The 16,715-nt window shown below is 36.1% G+C and overlaps 1 protein-coding gene across 2 annotated transcripts in view; it reads left to right on the forward strand.

The window, feature by feature from the left end:
* The window catches only part of clint1b (clathrin interactor 1b), a 52,599-nt gene that overhangs the window by 18,335 nt on the left and 17,549 nt on the right, over positions 1-16,715 (forward strand). For both annotated transcript variants that reach the window (XM_051677463.1, XM_051677464.1), the window contains exons 4-8: positions 3,996-4,104; positions 5,781-5,954; positions 10,922-11,102; positions 11,547-11,787; positions 12,962-13,043. In XM_051677463.1, coding sequence (XP_051533423.1) covers positions 3,996-4,104; positions 5,781-5,954; positions 10,922-11,102; positions 11,547-11,787; positions 12,962-13,043 — 787 coding nt within the window. The remainder of the gene's footprint in view (positions 1-3,995; positions 4,105-5,780; positions 5,955-10,921; positions 11,103-11,546; positions 11,788-12,961; positions 13,044-16,715) is intronic.

Genomic DNA, 16,715 nt, shown 5'->3' on the forward strand with positions numbered 1-16,715 from the left:
CTATTTTTAGGTCCGTAATGCAAGGGCTTTCGAATATTTTGATGCAAAGGATCACCCCAAATATGATTAATAAAAATAAAAAGACAGCAATAGAATTTTAATGTATAGAGAAAATTGGAAGCATGATATTATAAAGACAATGTTGTTTTCAAAATTAAATTATTTGATTTTATATGATCATTTAAGGAAGTTATTAAATTATCTGGAAAATATTGACTTTGTATGAATTATTGTATTGTAGTCCTTAGAAAATAGAATAAAATGGTAATAAATGTAAAATTCTGTAAATGTTTACTTTTTATTAATTATTTACCCTCTTTTTCTAAAAGTTTCCATGGACCTCTAGCACCCCCTTGCGGCGCCCTGGGGGTCCCTGGATCACAGTTTAAAAACCCCTGCGTAATAGGGCTTTCAACAGGGGCTAAGAAATGACATTAAAAATTTTCAAAAAATTGGAATACAATTAAAATTTTAATGACATTATTTCAGGTAGGGGGAAAAAAGCCGCAAGACATCTGATTTTTAAATCACAATGAATCAATATAAGCCAAACAGTGTCATTTTATAGCTAGGGATGTGCGGAAGGACTAATTTCACTGACGTTTAAATGAAAATCGACTAGTCTAAAAAGTAAGAAATTCTCAGAAAACAGTCAAAAAACATTGTGCATTATGCGGCCAATTTAAAATACTTATCCTATGCCAACAACAGCCAAATCTAACACTAAATTCCACTGAAAGGGGGCATTTATCTGCGACGTGCCTGCCTTGCATTATGATCGTTGTACATTAAATGTAGAACATGACACGCAAGTGCTAAACCAACATTAGAGACATCATTATTTTTGACTGGAGGGGGGCCAAGTTAGGGCCGGGTGTAATTGAAGGGGGGCAACTGTGTTATATCTTAAATGTCCTCGGTAAACATATAAAACATAATTTGCCTTTTTAATATAATATATATAGACATGCAGTTTGAGTAAAAATTTTAAAATTAAATTAAATTTAATTTAAAAATATATAAACAAACAGGCTCATGACAAATGTTTCAATAGTCAATATATCCTAACATTCTGGTTTTACCTACAAACTTTAAACCATGTTGCCTGTTATTTTGGGGTAAAATGACTGGTATGCTACATCAAGATTTTAGGTTAGAAGTTAATCAGTAGGCTATAATCAGCTTGTAAATGGTCACTATTTCCTTTTAAGATTCTTTTAAAAATGTAAGCACATTTTTAAATTCACTTGTTCATTTTAATTGGTCCAGTGTAACAAGTGAATTTTTTAAATGCATGTATCTGTCTCAACTACTATGAATTTAAAAAAAAGTTGCAAGCATCATAATTATAAGTGACCAATAAGATGGCTTTAATGTGTTATCCTTTTTCTTCAACACTATGTCTGTCAGTGTCTATGCACATTTCTTATTGAGCGCGCATGGTGTGCACCTCATGAGAGAATGCTGTTTCTCATATTTAGCTCAATTCTCTGTTATCGGGCACATGTGTGCCTCTCCCTTGTGATTGGTGCACCATGCGTTAAGTATTTGGTTGATAAATGGTGTTCATAAAGAGGACATTGTGTTTGTTATCTTTCCTGTAAACTATTTAGTGCTTCTTTTGCATTTTGTTTACAAGAGAAGTAGCAGGATCAACTCTAAAGTTTTGTTCTCTCTCTCCCGGTGAGTTGCGTGTTTGCTTTTTATTCTTGCGCCTGTACCCATCAGTACCAATATTAATCTGTATATATTATATTATTAGGTTGAAGTGCGTTGATGTTTTGAACTTAGAGTATAAGAGCTTTTCTCACTGAAGGTAAGGCATTTATTTGGGCTTTAGTGGGGTGGTTTATAAGGTTTCCGATTTGGATGTTTTTAAGTGTATTTATTCATAATTAATTTGCCATTGCAGGTGCTGTGTGGCCCTGTATAACACTGGCTGTTTCTTCTTACCTGTTTCTTCACATCTGTTCCAGCGTGCTGTTTCATCAGAGTCTTTCATTGTTTGTTTTGCCAAACTTATTGCACTACATTTGTCCTGTTTCTGCATTGTTCAGTGCAAAACATAAAATTAAAGACAGTGGAAAAAAATACTTCATTATAAGTAAAATTAGTGTGTACCGTATGTTGTTCCAGAAATGAAAACGCGACAGATACACACAGAAAAATATGTTATAATGAATGCTTGCCAAATAAGCGCTATCTCTAATGGGCTGGGCTCAGGTGCATTCAGTAAGGCTGAAAATCAGATCCAGATCGGGTTTCGTGATATTAAATTGGGAAATTGCGCTATAAAAGTAACTTAACTTACACTTACATTTTCTCCAGCACGTATAATCCACATTAAGTAGAACTGAAACTGGAGCTGGCATGTCCAAAGACACAAAACTAACGCTGAATTTCTACCGTATCTCTGGAAGTTGTTGGCTCGTTATTCTTTTGACATTCGGTTTCTCCTACCTGCGCTCTCTGGAGCCGACAATTCATTAGCACAATTAGGTTAAAGAATATCTGAATATATAATACAGGCATAAAACATTGAACTCAAACGGTGAACGCTTATTGTAGCTGGAGAATTATGCCTAAAAATGCTCAATTGGGCTATCTTTAACTAGTGCTTATAAGGGACCGTCTGAAAATACTACCCACAGCACTAAAATGTCGGAGGTGTCTAAGTATTCATTAATTAATTAATTCAATTAAAGTGTAAGTTATGCATACAATTTACAATTTTTAGAATGTGTAAATATAAGTGTTTAAGACAGAACTTGCAGGGTAGTTGCATTGAACACTTAGACACCAATGACGTTTTAGCACAGTGTGTGGACTTTTCAGACGATCTCTTAAGAACCATAAGTGAAAATTGTATAAATGTTGAACTTAAATTAAACTTTACCCCGCTAAATATTATTATGCAGTCATAATGAATTGATGTTTTGTATAAATATTATTTGTTTGGTCTATGTTTTATGATGTGGGGTCACTGAACTCTCAGTGGGATGGAAAATGAGAACACTCTTACCGTTCTACCACTCCAATTTAGGGGGGCCAGGTCTACTGACATGGGGGCACTAACAACATCAGAACCGTTTAGTCGACTAGTCTTGCACATCCCTAGTTATAGCTGTTGTTTCTTTTAAAAAAAACATATTTGGCTGTTAACAAAAATGCAAAAAATTATAAAGTCAAAATATTTAGCCAGTTCATATTCATAGCAAAATTTGTGCCTAACTACCGCTTCACTGTAAAATTATTATGGGATTACTTACTTTACATTTTTTTCTAAAAATGAAAAATCCCTCATCATTTACTCACCCTCGTGCCATACTGTATGTGCATGACTTTCTTCTGCTGAACACAAATGAAGATTTTTAAAAGACTGTTTCAGCTCTGTAGGTCCATACAATGCAAGTGAATGGCGGCCAAAAAGCACAAAGGCAGCATAAAAGTCATCCATACGACCCCAGTGGTTTAATCTAAATCTCCACTTTCACTTTTACATTCTTCTTTTTGCTTTTGGTGATTCACATTCTTCGTGCATATCGTCACCTACTGGGCAAGGAAGATAATTTATAGTAAAAAAGGACTTAAATACTGATCTGCTTCTCACATTACATGAGCCAGTCTTCCTTTCAATGTGAAACTCGTGCAATATCAACATTTGTATCAATTCAACTCATTGCCTTACTGCATAATCATCAGTGTAATATAGTAATCATGGGCAAATATGAAAATATCACAATGCAAAAAATCTAAATGACCCTGAAAATAGGCTTAATTTTCTTTATGCTAAACATATTTTATTTTATTTTATGGCTTTCTTGAATGCTGATTCTGATTTGTCAATTACTGCAATCAGATATTGTATAATTAACTGTTGTCCCAGGCAACTGATTTCCAACATAGCTGTTTTTATGTCTCTTGTATCACTATATCCTTCTATCTTTTTATTTTTGCTTGATCTGATCTAATAACTGCCCCTTCCATGTGTCCAGGCCTTATTACTATTAGCGTACCTCATCAGAAACGGGTCAGAGCGTGTGGTCACCAGCACCAGGGAACATATCTATGACCTGCGCTCTTTGGAAAATTATCATTTTGTTGGTAAGTTTAAATTGATGGCAAGATTAACAGGTCTAAAAATAATAAAAAAAACTACATGAAATTCATTCTGTATTATTCATTGGGCACAAATGAGCAAAAGGAGGTTGTAATACAAAAAAAAAAAAAAGTTGTGTTTTAATACTTTGACAGTGGGTGGGTTTACGTGGTGTTCGTCACTTTTGCATAAAGGATAATTGAAAATGCAAATGTAGATCTTTGCTTTTAAAGACTTGCTGTTTTTGTAAATGTGAGATATATTTGTCATTTTGCTGCAGAGTCAGTTTGCAGGATGTTAAACATCTGTATAGTCTGTTATAGCCTGCGGTGCTTGTCAGATGGCATCACAATGTTTTAAAATCTAGCTAATTCCATTAAAAAAAATGTAACAATTGAGACATTCTTGACAATTCTTTTTACTTTTTGGGGGACTCTGCATGATTGCCATACAGGAAGTTTTACAGTAGTAATTCACTGAAAGAATTCTCTATTATTTAAAAAAATTAAATATTTTCATGTCTTCAGGTTCAGAATCATGTTGGAAATGTAAATCTGATAATTATTTGACCAACATATTCTGGGTGCTGGACTTAATTATTAAGTGTTCAAATGCTTGGTTTTACAAGAAATATTGCACAAAAATGTAAAATTAAAGGCTTTATCCCTTTTATAAATGACCTGAAGCCTTCAGTATACGCATGTGGTATTAGGTGGAGGGACATTCTCACTCTAGATAGAATTTGATTGGACAAAAATTTGTATATGCTCCTGCAGACATGAAGAGATTTTACATTTGAAGCATACATAAAAAAAATCAAGGTGCATTCTTTCTGAAGGCACTGTACATTCTTTATCAAGCTATATTTGTGTTGTTTTTCTTGTTTCTACTTATGTTTATGATTTGCATCAATAGCCCAATTACAGTCCCTGTACATGGTTCCCATGATCATGGAAAATCTGGAAATAAATAGAAAATACTGTGTATATTTATACCTCTAATTTTTAAAGCTATAAACTATTTTATTAGCTAGAAATTGCTCTTTGAGCGCAATATCTACAACATACTCTTTAATAATCCTTATACAGTAATCTCAAATTACTGGGAAAATGTCATGGAAACTCATTGGTCAAATGGTGTGAGAACCCTGCCTTCATAGTCGTGCTTGAAGTGTTACTGTCTGCTTTTTAAAAAAAATTTGTATAGCTATTTAAAGCTTTGTGCCTTGTTCTAAATTTGTTTCAAACAGTCCGCTACCTTTCAAAATTGATTTTTATTTTTTTTTCTCCCCACACATCAATGTTCTTGTCAACCAAGATGATCCATAAACATTAGCACATAAGTGGCTTTGGTCTTTCTTCGGTATGCAAGCCAAAAGTTTGCCTTTAACACCATTATGTTTTAGAATTCTTATTCAGTGCGTATGTAATGTGGCAAGCAACAACATTTTGTAGCCCAACCAAAACTTCTGTAGGAGATCCGTGCTGTAAAACTACTGAAATATTTGTGTTTGGGGTTGCATTTTGACAGATTTTTATTACCAACAATTTCTTTCTTGTGGTGTTGACCTAACTCTGCAGAACAGTGTCTTGCATCTAATGGAGGTTTGCAGAAACCAGAATAAATGGGTCAAGCAGTCCCATTTGACCTGATATGCTCTATTTTTTTTTTTTTTTCCTAGATGAAAATGGGAAAGACCAGGGCATTAATGTACGGCAAAAGGTCAAAGAAATGGTAGAGTTTGTCCAGGATGATGACCGGTTACGTGAGGAGAGGAAGAAAGCCAAGAAGAACAAGGACAAATACATCGGAGTGTCTTCAGACAGCATGGGAGGAGGCTTCAAACAAAGTAACTGTAAGTGATACAGTGCAGCAAATTATAAAGTATTGCAAAATTTGAAGTTTTCCATTTCTTTGCCTTTGGGCTCTGTTGTGTGAAAGTAAAGTGCAAACCTGACTGGGCATGGACAACAGTGCAGAGTATTGTTATTTCAGGCACCATTTTTTTGTTTTGTTTTGTTTTATTCATTTATCTTTAAATGTATCGATGTTGAGGTTAGGGCAGGGCGATATGGCAAAAAAATAAAATCTCGATTTTGATCAAACTTATGGACGATTCACGATTCGTTTTTTTTTTTTTTCAACTTTTAAATGTATTCCAACATGATTCAAATTGTGTTCTTTATTAGAATGCAAGGCAACCTGGTTAGAGAAATCCAAGTTCTTTTCATTATAGGAAACATAGATGTGCAAGAAAATGTACATTGCACCACAGGGGGAAGATGTCAGCAGAGTGTAAATGTAAAATAAATTCAAATCTAATAAACCCAGATGTTCAGAAATAATAGAATAAGAAAACTGCAAAATAATTCTTAGCCAGTTTAGGTATTCATTTTATCTAAACCAAGTCTATCGAGAACGTTATCTAGAAATCAATATCTATAAATTATCAAGTTTATCTAGAAAGTACTCATTGTATATCAAACAACAATGTGTGTATTTTTCATAAACCCCTGCAGATAAAGACGCACCCTCTAGCGGTTCGCGCTGAGCAGTGCAGCAATATGAAATAATTTATCATTACAATTCAACTAACAAAGTTTGTCAAAATGATCGCTTGCCAAATGTTGGCTATAGATGCAGTACACTTGAAACACATCACAGAACAAAGCAATAATTAGCGATCTATCTGAATCATCATGGTAAAAGGAGTGGCGGATGTTTGATTGTCCCATATATAGCCTCTCCATGATTTGAAATGAAGCTCCCATAATTGTCGCTTTTTTATGGGTAAAAAGAAAAGGAGACCGTTCATCAATATGCGCACGCCGAGGCCAGTTATGGTCTTAAGCTGGTGTATACCTGCATGATGGACAAAGCTGAGCTACAATCACACTGTGTACAATCGTACTGGGAATATTACTGCTGTCTTTTATATCAGTCTCCGTGGTGTTAACCTGCCATGTTCATTTGGAGCGTGCCACACACGTGCAGCAGATCAGATTGGGATCGGCATTAAGACAAGTGCTATAAATTCTTTTTCTCTTCCTTATTCAGCCTTTTGTGGATTTACAACGTATCTAACTATAGCGTTTGCAATATTCTTTTTGGTAAAAAAATGAATAAAATTCAAATTAATCGGAAAAATCTGAAAAACCACCCAGCCCTAGTTTAATTGTTTAGTTCATTGGGTTAATCTATACTTTACTGTGTTATGAAGCATGAGATTCTCTTTGGCTCAGGTCAGTTTTTGGGGCCCTTTTGTGTCTGTAGAAACTGTGATTCACCTAAAAAGATCGCTGCTTTTCTCAGCACTGTTGGTGTCCCGCAGGGATTTGTCTTAGGCCCTCTGAAAATGTTTCACGTAGTGCTCAGCGATCCAACCAATTCCCTCTCGACTCCCTTCTTCCCACGACTGATCTTTTGAGTAGAGCTGTTTTGATTTCAGGGCTGTCGCTTTTTCAACCTTGTTCACTGCATCATTTGGTGATATTTATGATCAGGTTCATGCAGAAATAATCAGATCTCTGCTTTTTGTAATAGAACATGTTTTCTCTTAGATGTGTCTAATCAAGTTCGGATGCCATGTCCCTTGTCATGTCATTAGTGTTGTTCCTCGACGTGTGTGGCAAGTCAAGAGATTGCACTTTGATTTTAGTCACCTTTGATTTGGCACTCTGATTTCTCACTTTATTAGCTGTACTAGTTTTAAATTGCCAATTACTGATGACATGCTGCGATGGATTTGTTCTAGCTGCAAAAGTTCAAAAGACCACATGGTCAGAGGGGGTAGAGAGCTCTTATTTTAGAAAGTTATATTTTTAGTTTTTTGTCAGGTTTATTTTCCACAGTTTTTGAAGTTTACCAAAGCATATCCTCACCCCACATTAATTGTAATAGACTGATATATCGGCCAGGCCGATATCTGGCCATTTTGAGATTGTCGGCTTTGGTCAATAACTAGTATGCTCACTTGGCCGATTAACAGTAGTGATGACTTTGTCCTAGGTTAATATATATATTTCTATTTGAATATCTCTTTTTGTTGAATTTTGAGTAAATATTGTTTAAAACAATTGTAATTTACCATCATTAATTTGTATTATGTACTGTATATATCAACATTATATCAGCCACAATACAGAAAAAACAATATTGGTTGACCATTAGGGCTGGTTGATATGCAAGAAATATTTTCACGATATTTAAAAAAATATATATATTGCGATATCCGGTTACATAGTCAAAACCTCTGCCCCCACTGCTGAAGGATCGATGAATATTTTACACACATTTCACTTCCACCAGTTGATTTTGCTTGAAAAATGTGTTTGATTTATTGAAACACGAAAACTTAAACCAAAGATATTTCTAAACTCAAATTGCATTTAAAACTAACCAAAGAAAAAAATCGTTTATAACCACCTCTTCAAATCCAAACATTTACCATCTCGAAATTTTTCCACCGGCCCCAATTTGCCATCACACAATAATCCTTCTACGACAACAGGTGGAAAATTACCAATACAAATTAAGATCTAAATACACTTATTATATAAACATAATAATGATAACAATAATAATAATAACTAGTTAAACATTTTTATACAATTAATTACATGACATACTGATTAATCAAATGAATCGCTATTAAATGCATACATAATATTTTGCTGAGAATGGCCCACAAATAAAGATAATTCATATAAATAATGCATAATAAATATAATACGTATAATATCTATATTAAATATATAATATGGATTGAAATTAATTTTGAAATAAATTGCATTATTGTGGCAGATTATAAAGCATTGATTAGACAATACAAAAAGTGGCTTAAGAACTCAATATATTGTTTGTTTTATTGTCATATCATTGAAGAAGCCTACAGTTAACAGCAATCTGTTTTGCATTGAGTTCATCAATGTGTCCAGTTCTCAAAGTGCGCGTTCTTGCATTCCATCTGCGCTATTTTTAATTGTCGCTCTATTTACATGTGCGTGCCTCAGACGGACGCGTTTGGACCATCTCACTGGTATTCATCGTAATAACTGCCGCATTTTCAGGATGCTCTGTCTAGTTAAAAGTAGTGGAAACTTTGAAAATCACGTCTCAAGATTCCTGTATTCTGTTGTGTTTCGCTCACCTTTTGTGCTTCTGCTTCCTCAGAGTGAGCGAATCTCCTTCTTTGGCTGCACTGCTTGTGAGATTTGTTGAGGTACACTGCCACCTATTGATGTGGCTTGTAAAAACAGATGTATTTCAAGCTTGAAAAACTCAGTGATTTTGCTGACATCGCCACTATAACTGCTTTACGTAGGTAATGAACATTGGATGATCTCTCTGCCCACTTGCGTCTTGAATTGTAAGAAAATCCGTACTTTTATTACGGAATTTATGTACAAGTCAGTTCAACGCATTCTTTTTTTATATAATTAATCACACTAAATTAACACATTAAATCGACAGCCCTAATAATAACTGAAATAAATAAACCATTACCTCTGTAAAGTTCAACACACATAATTTCTACTTTCATAAAACAGCTAACAGTTTGTTTCTTCACTTAGTCTGTGCTTAAAAAGAAAACACTTAAAAGTTTTCTTAAATGGCAATTTCCCTGGGGCCTGGGTAGCTCAGCGAGTATTGACACTGACTACCACCGCTGGAGTGACTTCAGCCAGGTCTCCTATGCAACCAAATTGGCCCGGTTGCTAGGGAGGGTAGAGTCACATGGGGTAACCTCCTCATGGTCACGATTAGGGGTTCTCGCTCTCAATGGGGTGCGTGGTAAGTTGTGCATTGATCGCGGAGAATAGCATGAGCCTCCACATGCTGTGAGTCTCCGCGGTGTCATGCACAACGTGCCACGTGATAAGATGCACAGATTGACTGTCTCAGAAGCAGAGGCAACTGAGACTTGTCCTCAGCCACCCGGACTGAGGTGAGTAACCGCACCACCATGAAGACCTACTAAGTAGTGGGAATTGGGCATTCCAAATTGGGGAGAAAAAGGGGAAATTTTTTTTTTTTTTTTAATAAATGGCTCTTTCCCTAAGCAACTCGTAAGGTTCTTAAATGGGGTAAATTGGATAGATTATGCACACAATAATTTTATTTAAAAAAAACAACAACAACAACAACTTTAGTTTAATTTCATGCCTGCAAATTTAAAAAAAAAAATCATTATGGAGTAGATAATAAATACAAACTGATGTCACGTGTTTGAATATCTTTTAAATAAAAGATTTCATAAAGACTGCAAAGTTTCGCCTTTTTTTTTTTTTTTTTGCTTTAATTAAATTTAATAATAATGTCTTTACCTGACAGGCTTTATTTCCTTAATAATGAAATTTCTAATATATGTATTTTTTTTTATCTAGTTGCTAAACCATAGCGTATTTGTTACAAACCATGTCTTAGTCTAGAGAGTAGTTTGTAACTGGAAAATGTTTCATGTTATTCAGAGAACGTGTAATCCGTAATGCTTGTAATGCTGTAATATTTTGATTAGTATCTAAAATCAGAAGTGCATGATAACTATTGGGCTACGATTAAATATACTGTATTTGGCAACTTCCCAGCTCCATTGTTTTTCTATTTCTCAATATTTTGTCGGTCATAGTCTGTCAATGATTGCTGTCGCAATCAGCATCAGGATATGGTCAGATATCTTCAATATCCAATTACATCGTCCTATCGCCCAGCCCTATCGACCATGTTTTTATATTTGCAAGTGCATCTTATAAATGAAACAAAAATGAATGAAATGTTGAATTCATAAAATAAATAGTGTTTAACTCAAATTCACATCCTCAGCGGGAGAACGGTTTGACTCGGAATCCAAAAGCAAATGGGAGGAGGACTGGGACAAAAACAAGAGCAGCTTCCCCTTCAGTGAAAAACTCGGTGAGATTAGCGACAAAATTGGCAGCACCATTGATGACACTATCAATAAATTTCGCAAGAAGGAGAGGGAGGACTCGCCAGACCATATCAGGTAACATCTTTTTTTCTTCTTCTTCCATGAAATAGGTGTCTTTTTATTAGGCTTTCTTTTTCCTGTGGAATGACCTGAACTGAAGTAATGCATTGAAATCTATTTCATGAAACTGGTGTAAATGCTTAAGGTTTGTTGCTGTGCTGTTTTTATCTCTTTCTTTTCAGAAACCAGCACATTTTAGCCACTTAAAAGGATGGTTCACTCAAAAATAATTTAAGACATCATGTTGTTCTAAACTTTCTACTGTGGAATACAAAAAAAAAACATGCAATCTCACTCACCTTTCACTTTCACTGTGTGGACAAAAGATGCAATGAAAGTGAATGTTCACTGAGACAAACACAGCCGTCTAACATCTCCGTTTGTGTTCCACAGAAGAAAGAAATTAATATGAGTTAAAACAACATGAGGGTTTTGACTTACTGTTACCTTTTCCTGCAGTGACAACGAGGAGGAGAAAGTTTCACGGAACGGTCGACCTGCGAAGTCAGAGTTCAATGATGAAGAGACTGTAACAACCAAGAGCATCCAGATCACACAGACCACAGACAGCATCACCTCCACCACCACCACCACCACCTCCACACGCAAACGTGGCGGTGTCCCATCCAAAACGGTTGACCTGGGCGCGGCTGCTCATTACACTGGTGGCAAAAGCAGTCCAGATTCTGACAACACATTGGTAGAATACAGCCCTCTTATTTCATGCTGCACTTCATCATAAATGTAAAGCAGATAAAAAATCTAGACTAAATAGACTAAAATCAAGGACTAAAATGTGCTTGGATGAGCCATACTTGAAACAGTAGTAAAATATTAGATATACAGAAACCTGTAACCAGTGTTGGAACCGTAGTTTTAGGAAGTAACCATATTGTGCTACTGCTAATAAAAGTAGCTAATAACATCACATCATTATTTAATGGACCATAGCCCATAAGATACACACACACACACACACACACACACACACACAAAAGGATTTTTGCTGCTTGTTCACATTATGTAATTCAAATAAGCTAAAGCAACACAATTCTAGAACATTTTGTCCCAGCTTGATTTCATTGCATTCTATCCATTTACATTTGTAAAATGGAAGTTTACTTAATTCATTTGAGTTGGGAGTACATGAATAGTTATTATGGTAGAATAACGCTTAATTTTAACATTTGTTCTCCCTATCCAGTCCCATGCAAAGCATGCTGGGAAATGGAAATCCCCTGCCTAGTTTCATCAATGCTACATTAACGCCACAAAAAGTATTCATGTAGTCCCAACTCAAATAAATTAAGTAAACTTCCATTTTACAAATGTAAATGGATAGAACGCAGTAAAATCAAGTTATGACCAAATGTTCTAGGATTGCGTTGCTTTAGTTCCTTTTAATTAAGTAAATTGAACATGCAGCAAAAATCCTTTTTTTGAGTGTGTAGTGACAGGCCAATTAACGATAGTTATGTTACTTGGTGGATTATGGAATTTTTATTAATAATAAATGTAATTTTTTGAACATTGTGTCTTTCATCATATTGCTGTTTCCAATATTGCTTCGCATTGTGACAAACAACAGCCCTTCACATTGAAAAAAGCAACGCAGAGCATCTTATCGTAGCTTATTGCTTTATTACATTACACAACTTTTTTTTTTTTACTTTAAAGTCTTTAAATGGGCAGTACTCTAAATGTATTACTATACACGACACAGCTTCTCTTCTAGCCATTGCTTATGTGAATCTTATTCATATAGTGTGATTTGATTGTAAAGTCTTTATGAAGTGATTCTGGTTGCAAATGTTAGACTTTGCTTCCACCATGTGGTAGAAGTGAGGTGTGACATTCTTCCTGTCTCATTTCAGACATTAGTCAGTCAATCATCTAACACAGGGCTGACCGATCTGTTGATGGTGGACTCTGGCTCAAGTCAACCCGTGTCTTCAGGTAAGATCTCCCTTGCTGCATTCTCCACATATAACTGCTAATTTGTGCTTTTTTTAAGGCAAGCATCACTATTACGATTGCTCATCATTAGGGATTAAACCCCTGAGCATAAATACTATACTTTGGCGCATAACCTGTCCCAGACCATTTCATAGACTTGAAAGTTACCTCAAATCGTGATCAGACTTTTGCTTGGCAGACGATAAAACAGGTGAAAAAATAGCATAGGCTTAGACTGAAAGAGGGACCTAAGCCATGTCTAGATAGTGGTGGGCACTTTTGACTTGGGCCAGTAAGAAACCCCCTGAACACCCCAGCAACCGCATAGTAATATCTTGACATCCACCCAAAACACCATTAACTGTGTCGATGAGATTTGCACAGTCAAGCACCACTCACTTATTTTCTTCATAAAATTGAAAATTGTTTGGTATTTTTACAGTAGAGAGTGGTCAAGAAATTATTTGGGAGCGAGGGGAACACAATTGGAACTGCACTGAACCAGAGTCATCCGGATAGGTTAGGGTTAGGTCAGTGTTCGGTCAATGTCATGTTCGCTTACTGCTAGGACACAGCACTGACAGCTGACAGAGATCTAGTTTTCAAAGATACTGATTCCAATTTCTCTTAATGATTCTGGTTCCCTAGCATGTCCATTAACATTTCTTTTAGTACCTTAAAGGTAAAAATATTTGGAAATGAGAAAAAGGCATTATTTTAAAGAATATTGCTATTACTGATTTCACTATGTAACACAATTTTTGTCCCTGGGTAGTAAGTGTTATTTCCTAATTGCTTATGCCTCAAAAGTATAGAAAATGGCTATTATTCCTCACAAACTTTGCTTTTGTGACCAGGACAGTGATATTTAGAAATTTACATATTTCCAATGAGAAAACGGGCGAATTTGTGTCTTTTCGTTCACATAAAGTCAGAAAAAAACAACATACGAATCCAAATTAACATGTATTTATACTAAAGTAATACAAAAATGACTACAAAAGATTTAGAAGTGAATAGTTTTTCGAGATTTACAATCACTTCATGAATCAGCCCCCAAATGTAGTCTCCCATCATGTTCTCATTATACTGTGTTCAAAGTCCAGTATATCCTGGTGGAAGCTCTCGCCTTGCTCCTCCGAGTACGTTCCCATGTTCTCCTTGAATTTATCGAGATGAGCATCAAGGATATGGACTCTGAGGGACATCCTACAGCCCATTGTGCCGTAGTTCTTCACCAGAGTCTCAACCAGCTCCACATAGTTTTCGGCCTTGTGATTGCCCAGGAAGCCCCGAACCACTGTGACAAAGCTGTTCCAAGCCGCTTTCTCCTTACTAGTGAGCTTCTTGGGGAATTCATTGCACTCCAGGATCTTCTTTATCTGTGGTCCGACGAAGGCACCGGCTTTGACCTTTGCCTCAGACAGCTTAAGGAAGAAGTCTTGAAGGTACTTGAAGGCTGCCGACTCCTTATCTAGAGCTCTGACAAATTGTTTCATAAGGCCCAATTTGATGTGCAGTGGTGGCATCACCTTTCGGGGGTCCACCAGTGGCCGCCACTTGACGTTGTTCCTCCCCACAGAGAACTCGGTGTGCTGTGGCCAGTCCCGCCTGTGGTAGAGCGCCTTGGTGTCCCTGCTGTCCCAAAGGCTTCCCAAAAAAACATTTTAAAATTAAAAACTTTTACCATTTTAAAAATTAACACATTTTATAACATAAAATTCCGAGCAACAATTGTCCATCTTACCTACCAGAGTTTTTTTTTTGCAGTGCTCGCAGGTGAAATGAGGTGCCCAGGGTTTGTCTTGATCCCCGACAGGCATGCCGAAATATGCCTTGTAGGCTTCACACATCTTAGCAGATGCTTCCACGGGGTACTTTTTCGCACTTGTCTTGATAAATTGGCCGTAGACATAGCAAAATGCGTCTGACGGATGCTTGCAACCTCTTGATACCATCTCAGAAAAATGCAGATACAGTATGTATCCACTTAGGTAGCTGGAACTAAACTTAACTGGTGGGCCTAAGGCCCCTGTATTTATACTACTATTTATATTACTGGAAAGTTCTAGAAAGTTCTAGAAGTAACTCCAAGTTTACTCAGCACTGAATCTATCTGGAATGTTCTGGAAAATAGGTACATTTCAAAATATCACTGGTCCTGGTCACAAAAGCAAAGTTTGTAGGGAATAATAGCCATTTTCTATACTTCTGAGGCATAAGCAATTAGGAAATAACACTTACCAGGAACAAAAAAATACAAAAAAAAAAATTTGTTACACAGCTCTTGTTTTCATACAAGAGCAGTTGTTAGCGACTCACTTTAAACCTTTAAAATGCACCCAAAGGTTTCATAAAAGTAGTCCATATGACTCGTGTCATATCCCAAGTTTTCTGGAAGCATATGAATGGTTTAGGTGAGAATCTGACTGAAATTTAAAGGGATAGTTCACCCAAAAATGAAAATTATGTCTTCATATACTCACCCTCATGCCATCCCAGATGTGTGTGACTTTTTTTTCTTCTGCTTAACACAAACAAAGATTTTTAGAAGAATATTTCAGCTCTGTAGGTCCATACAATGCAAGTGAATGGTGGACAGACCTTTGAAGCTCAAAAAGCATATAAAGGTAGCATAAAAGTAACCCATAAGACTCCAGTGGTTAAATCCATGTCTTCAGAAGAAATATGATGGGTGTGGGTGAGAAACAGTTCAATATTTAAGTCCTTTTTGACCGTAAATGTGCACTTTCACTTTCTTCTTCTTCTTTTGTTTTTGGCGATTCACATTCTTTGTGCATATTGCCACCTACTGGGCAGGGAGAAGAATTTATAGGAAAAAAGGACTTAACATATAGCTTTTGAAGATATAGATTTAACCACTGGAGTCATATGGATTACTTTTATGCTGCCTTTATATGCTTTTAGAAGCTTCAAAATTCTAATTACCATTCACTTGCATTGTATGAACCTACAGAGCTGAGATATTCTTCTAAAAGTCTTTGTTTGTGTTGTGCAGAAGAAAGAAAGTCACACATCCGGGATGGCATGAGGGTGAGTAAATGATGAGAGAATTTTCATTTTTGGGTGAACAATTCCTTTATTTTACAGTGAAAATGTTCATGTGAGAGCTTGTGTTGTTATTGGTTTTGCCCACGATAATGGAACCATAAGTCATGAAAATTATTGTTACAGTAATTCTTTTTTTTTTTTTTTAACAATTCTGAATAAGAACCAGTTCTCTGTTCCCAACCCTAGAAACTTTTCTCTGAAAGTTGATGCAACATTTAATGCCATGGCCACAGAGATGATGAACTCTTGGAGAAAGTTCTTCAGAGATGTAGACGGAGCAGTCTGAGTGCCCCAGATGGGCATGAGTGTGTGTAGGAGAGAGAGAAAGTACAGAAGATAGTGGCACAGATGCTGCTGTCCGTCCATATCCTGTCACCAGCCTAACAGCTGTGCTGTGTCCGCTGGTGTGGATGCATGTGTGTAAACATGTTTGCCTGTGCGTTTGAGCGTAGATTTTAGTCACACATCCAAATCGGTTGTTGTTGTTGAGTTGACATGATACCAAAGATTCAGTGGTCAATAGGTCTGGGATATATATTGGATATTCATTTGTGATGATGGCTGGCATTATAAAATTAAGCAACATCGTAAATATTGCAA

The sequence above is a fragment of the Myxocyprinus asiaticus genome, chromosome 38 (assembly GCF_019703515.2).
Source record: "Myxocyprinus asiaticus isolate MX2 ecotype Aquarium Trade chromosome 38, UBuf_Myxa_2, whole genome shotgun sequence".
Classification (NCBI taxonomy): Eukaryota; Metazoa; Chordata; class Actinopteri; order Cypriniformes; family Catostomidae; genus Myxocyprinus; species Myxocyprinus asiaticus.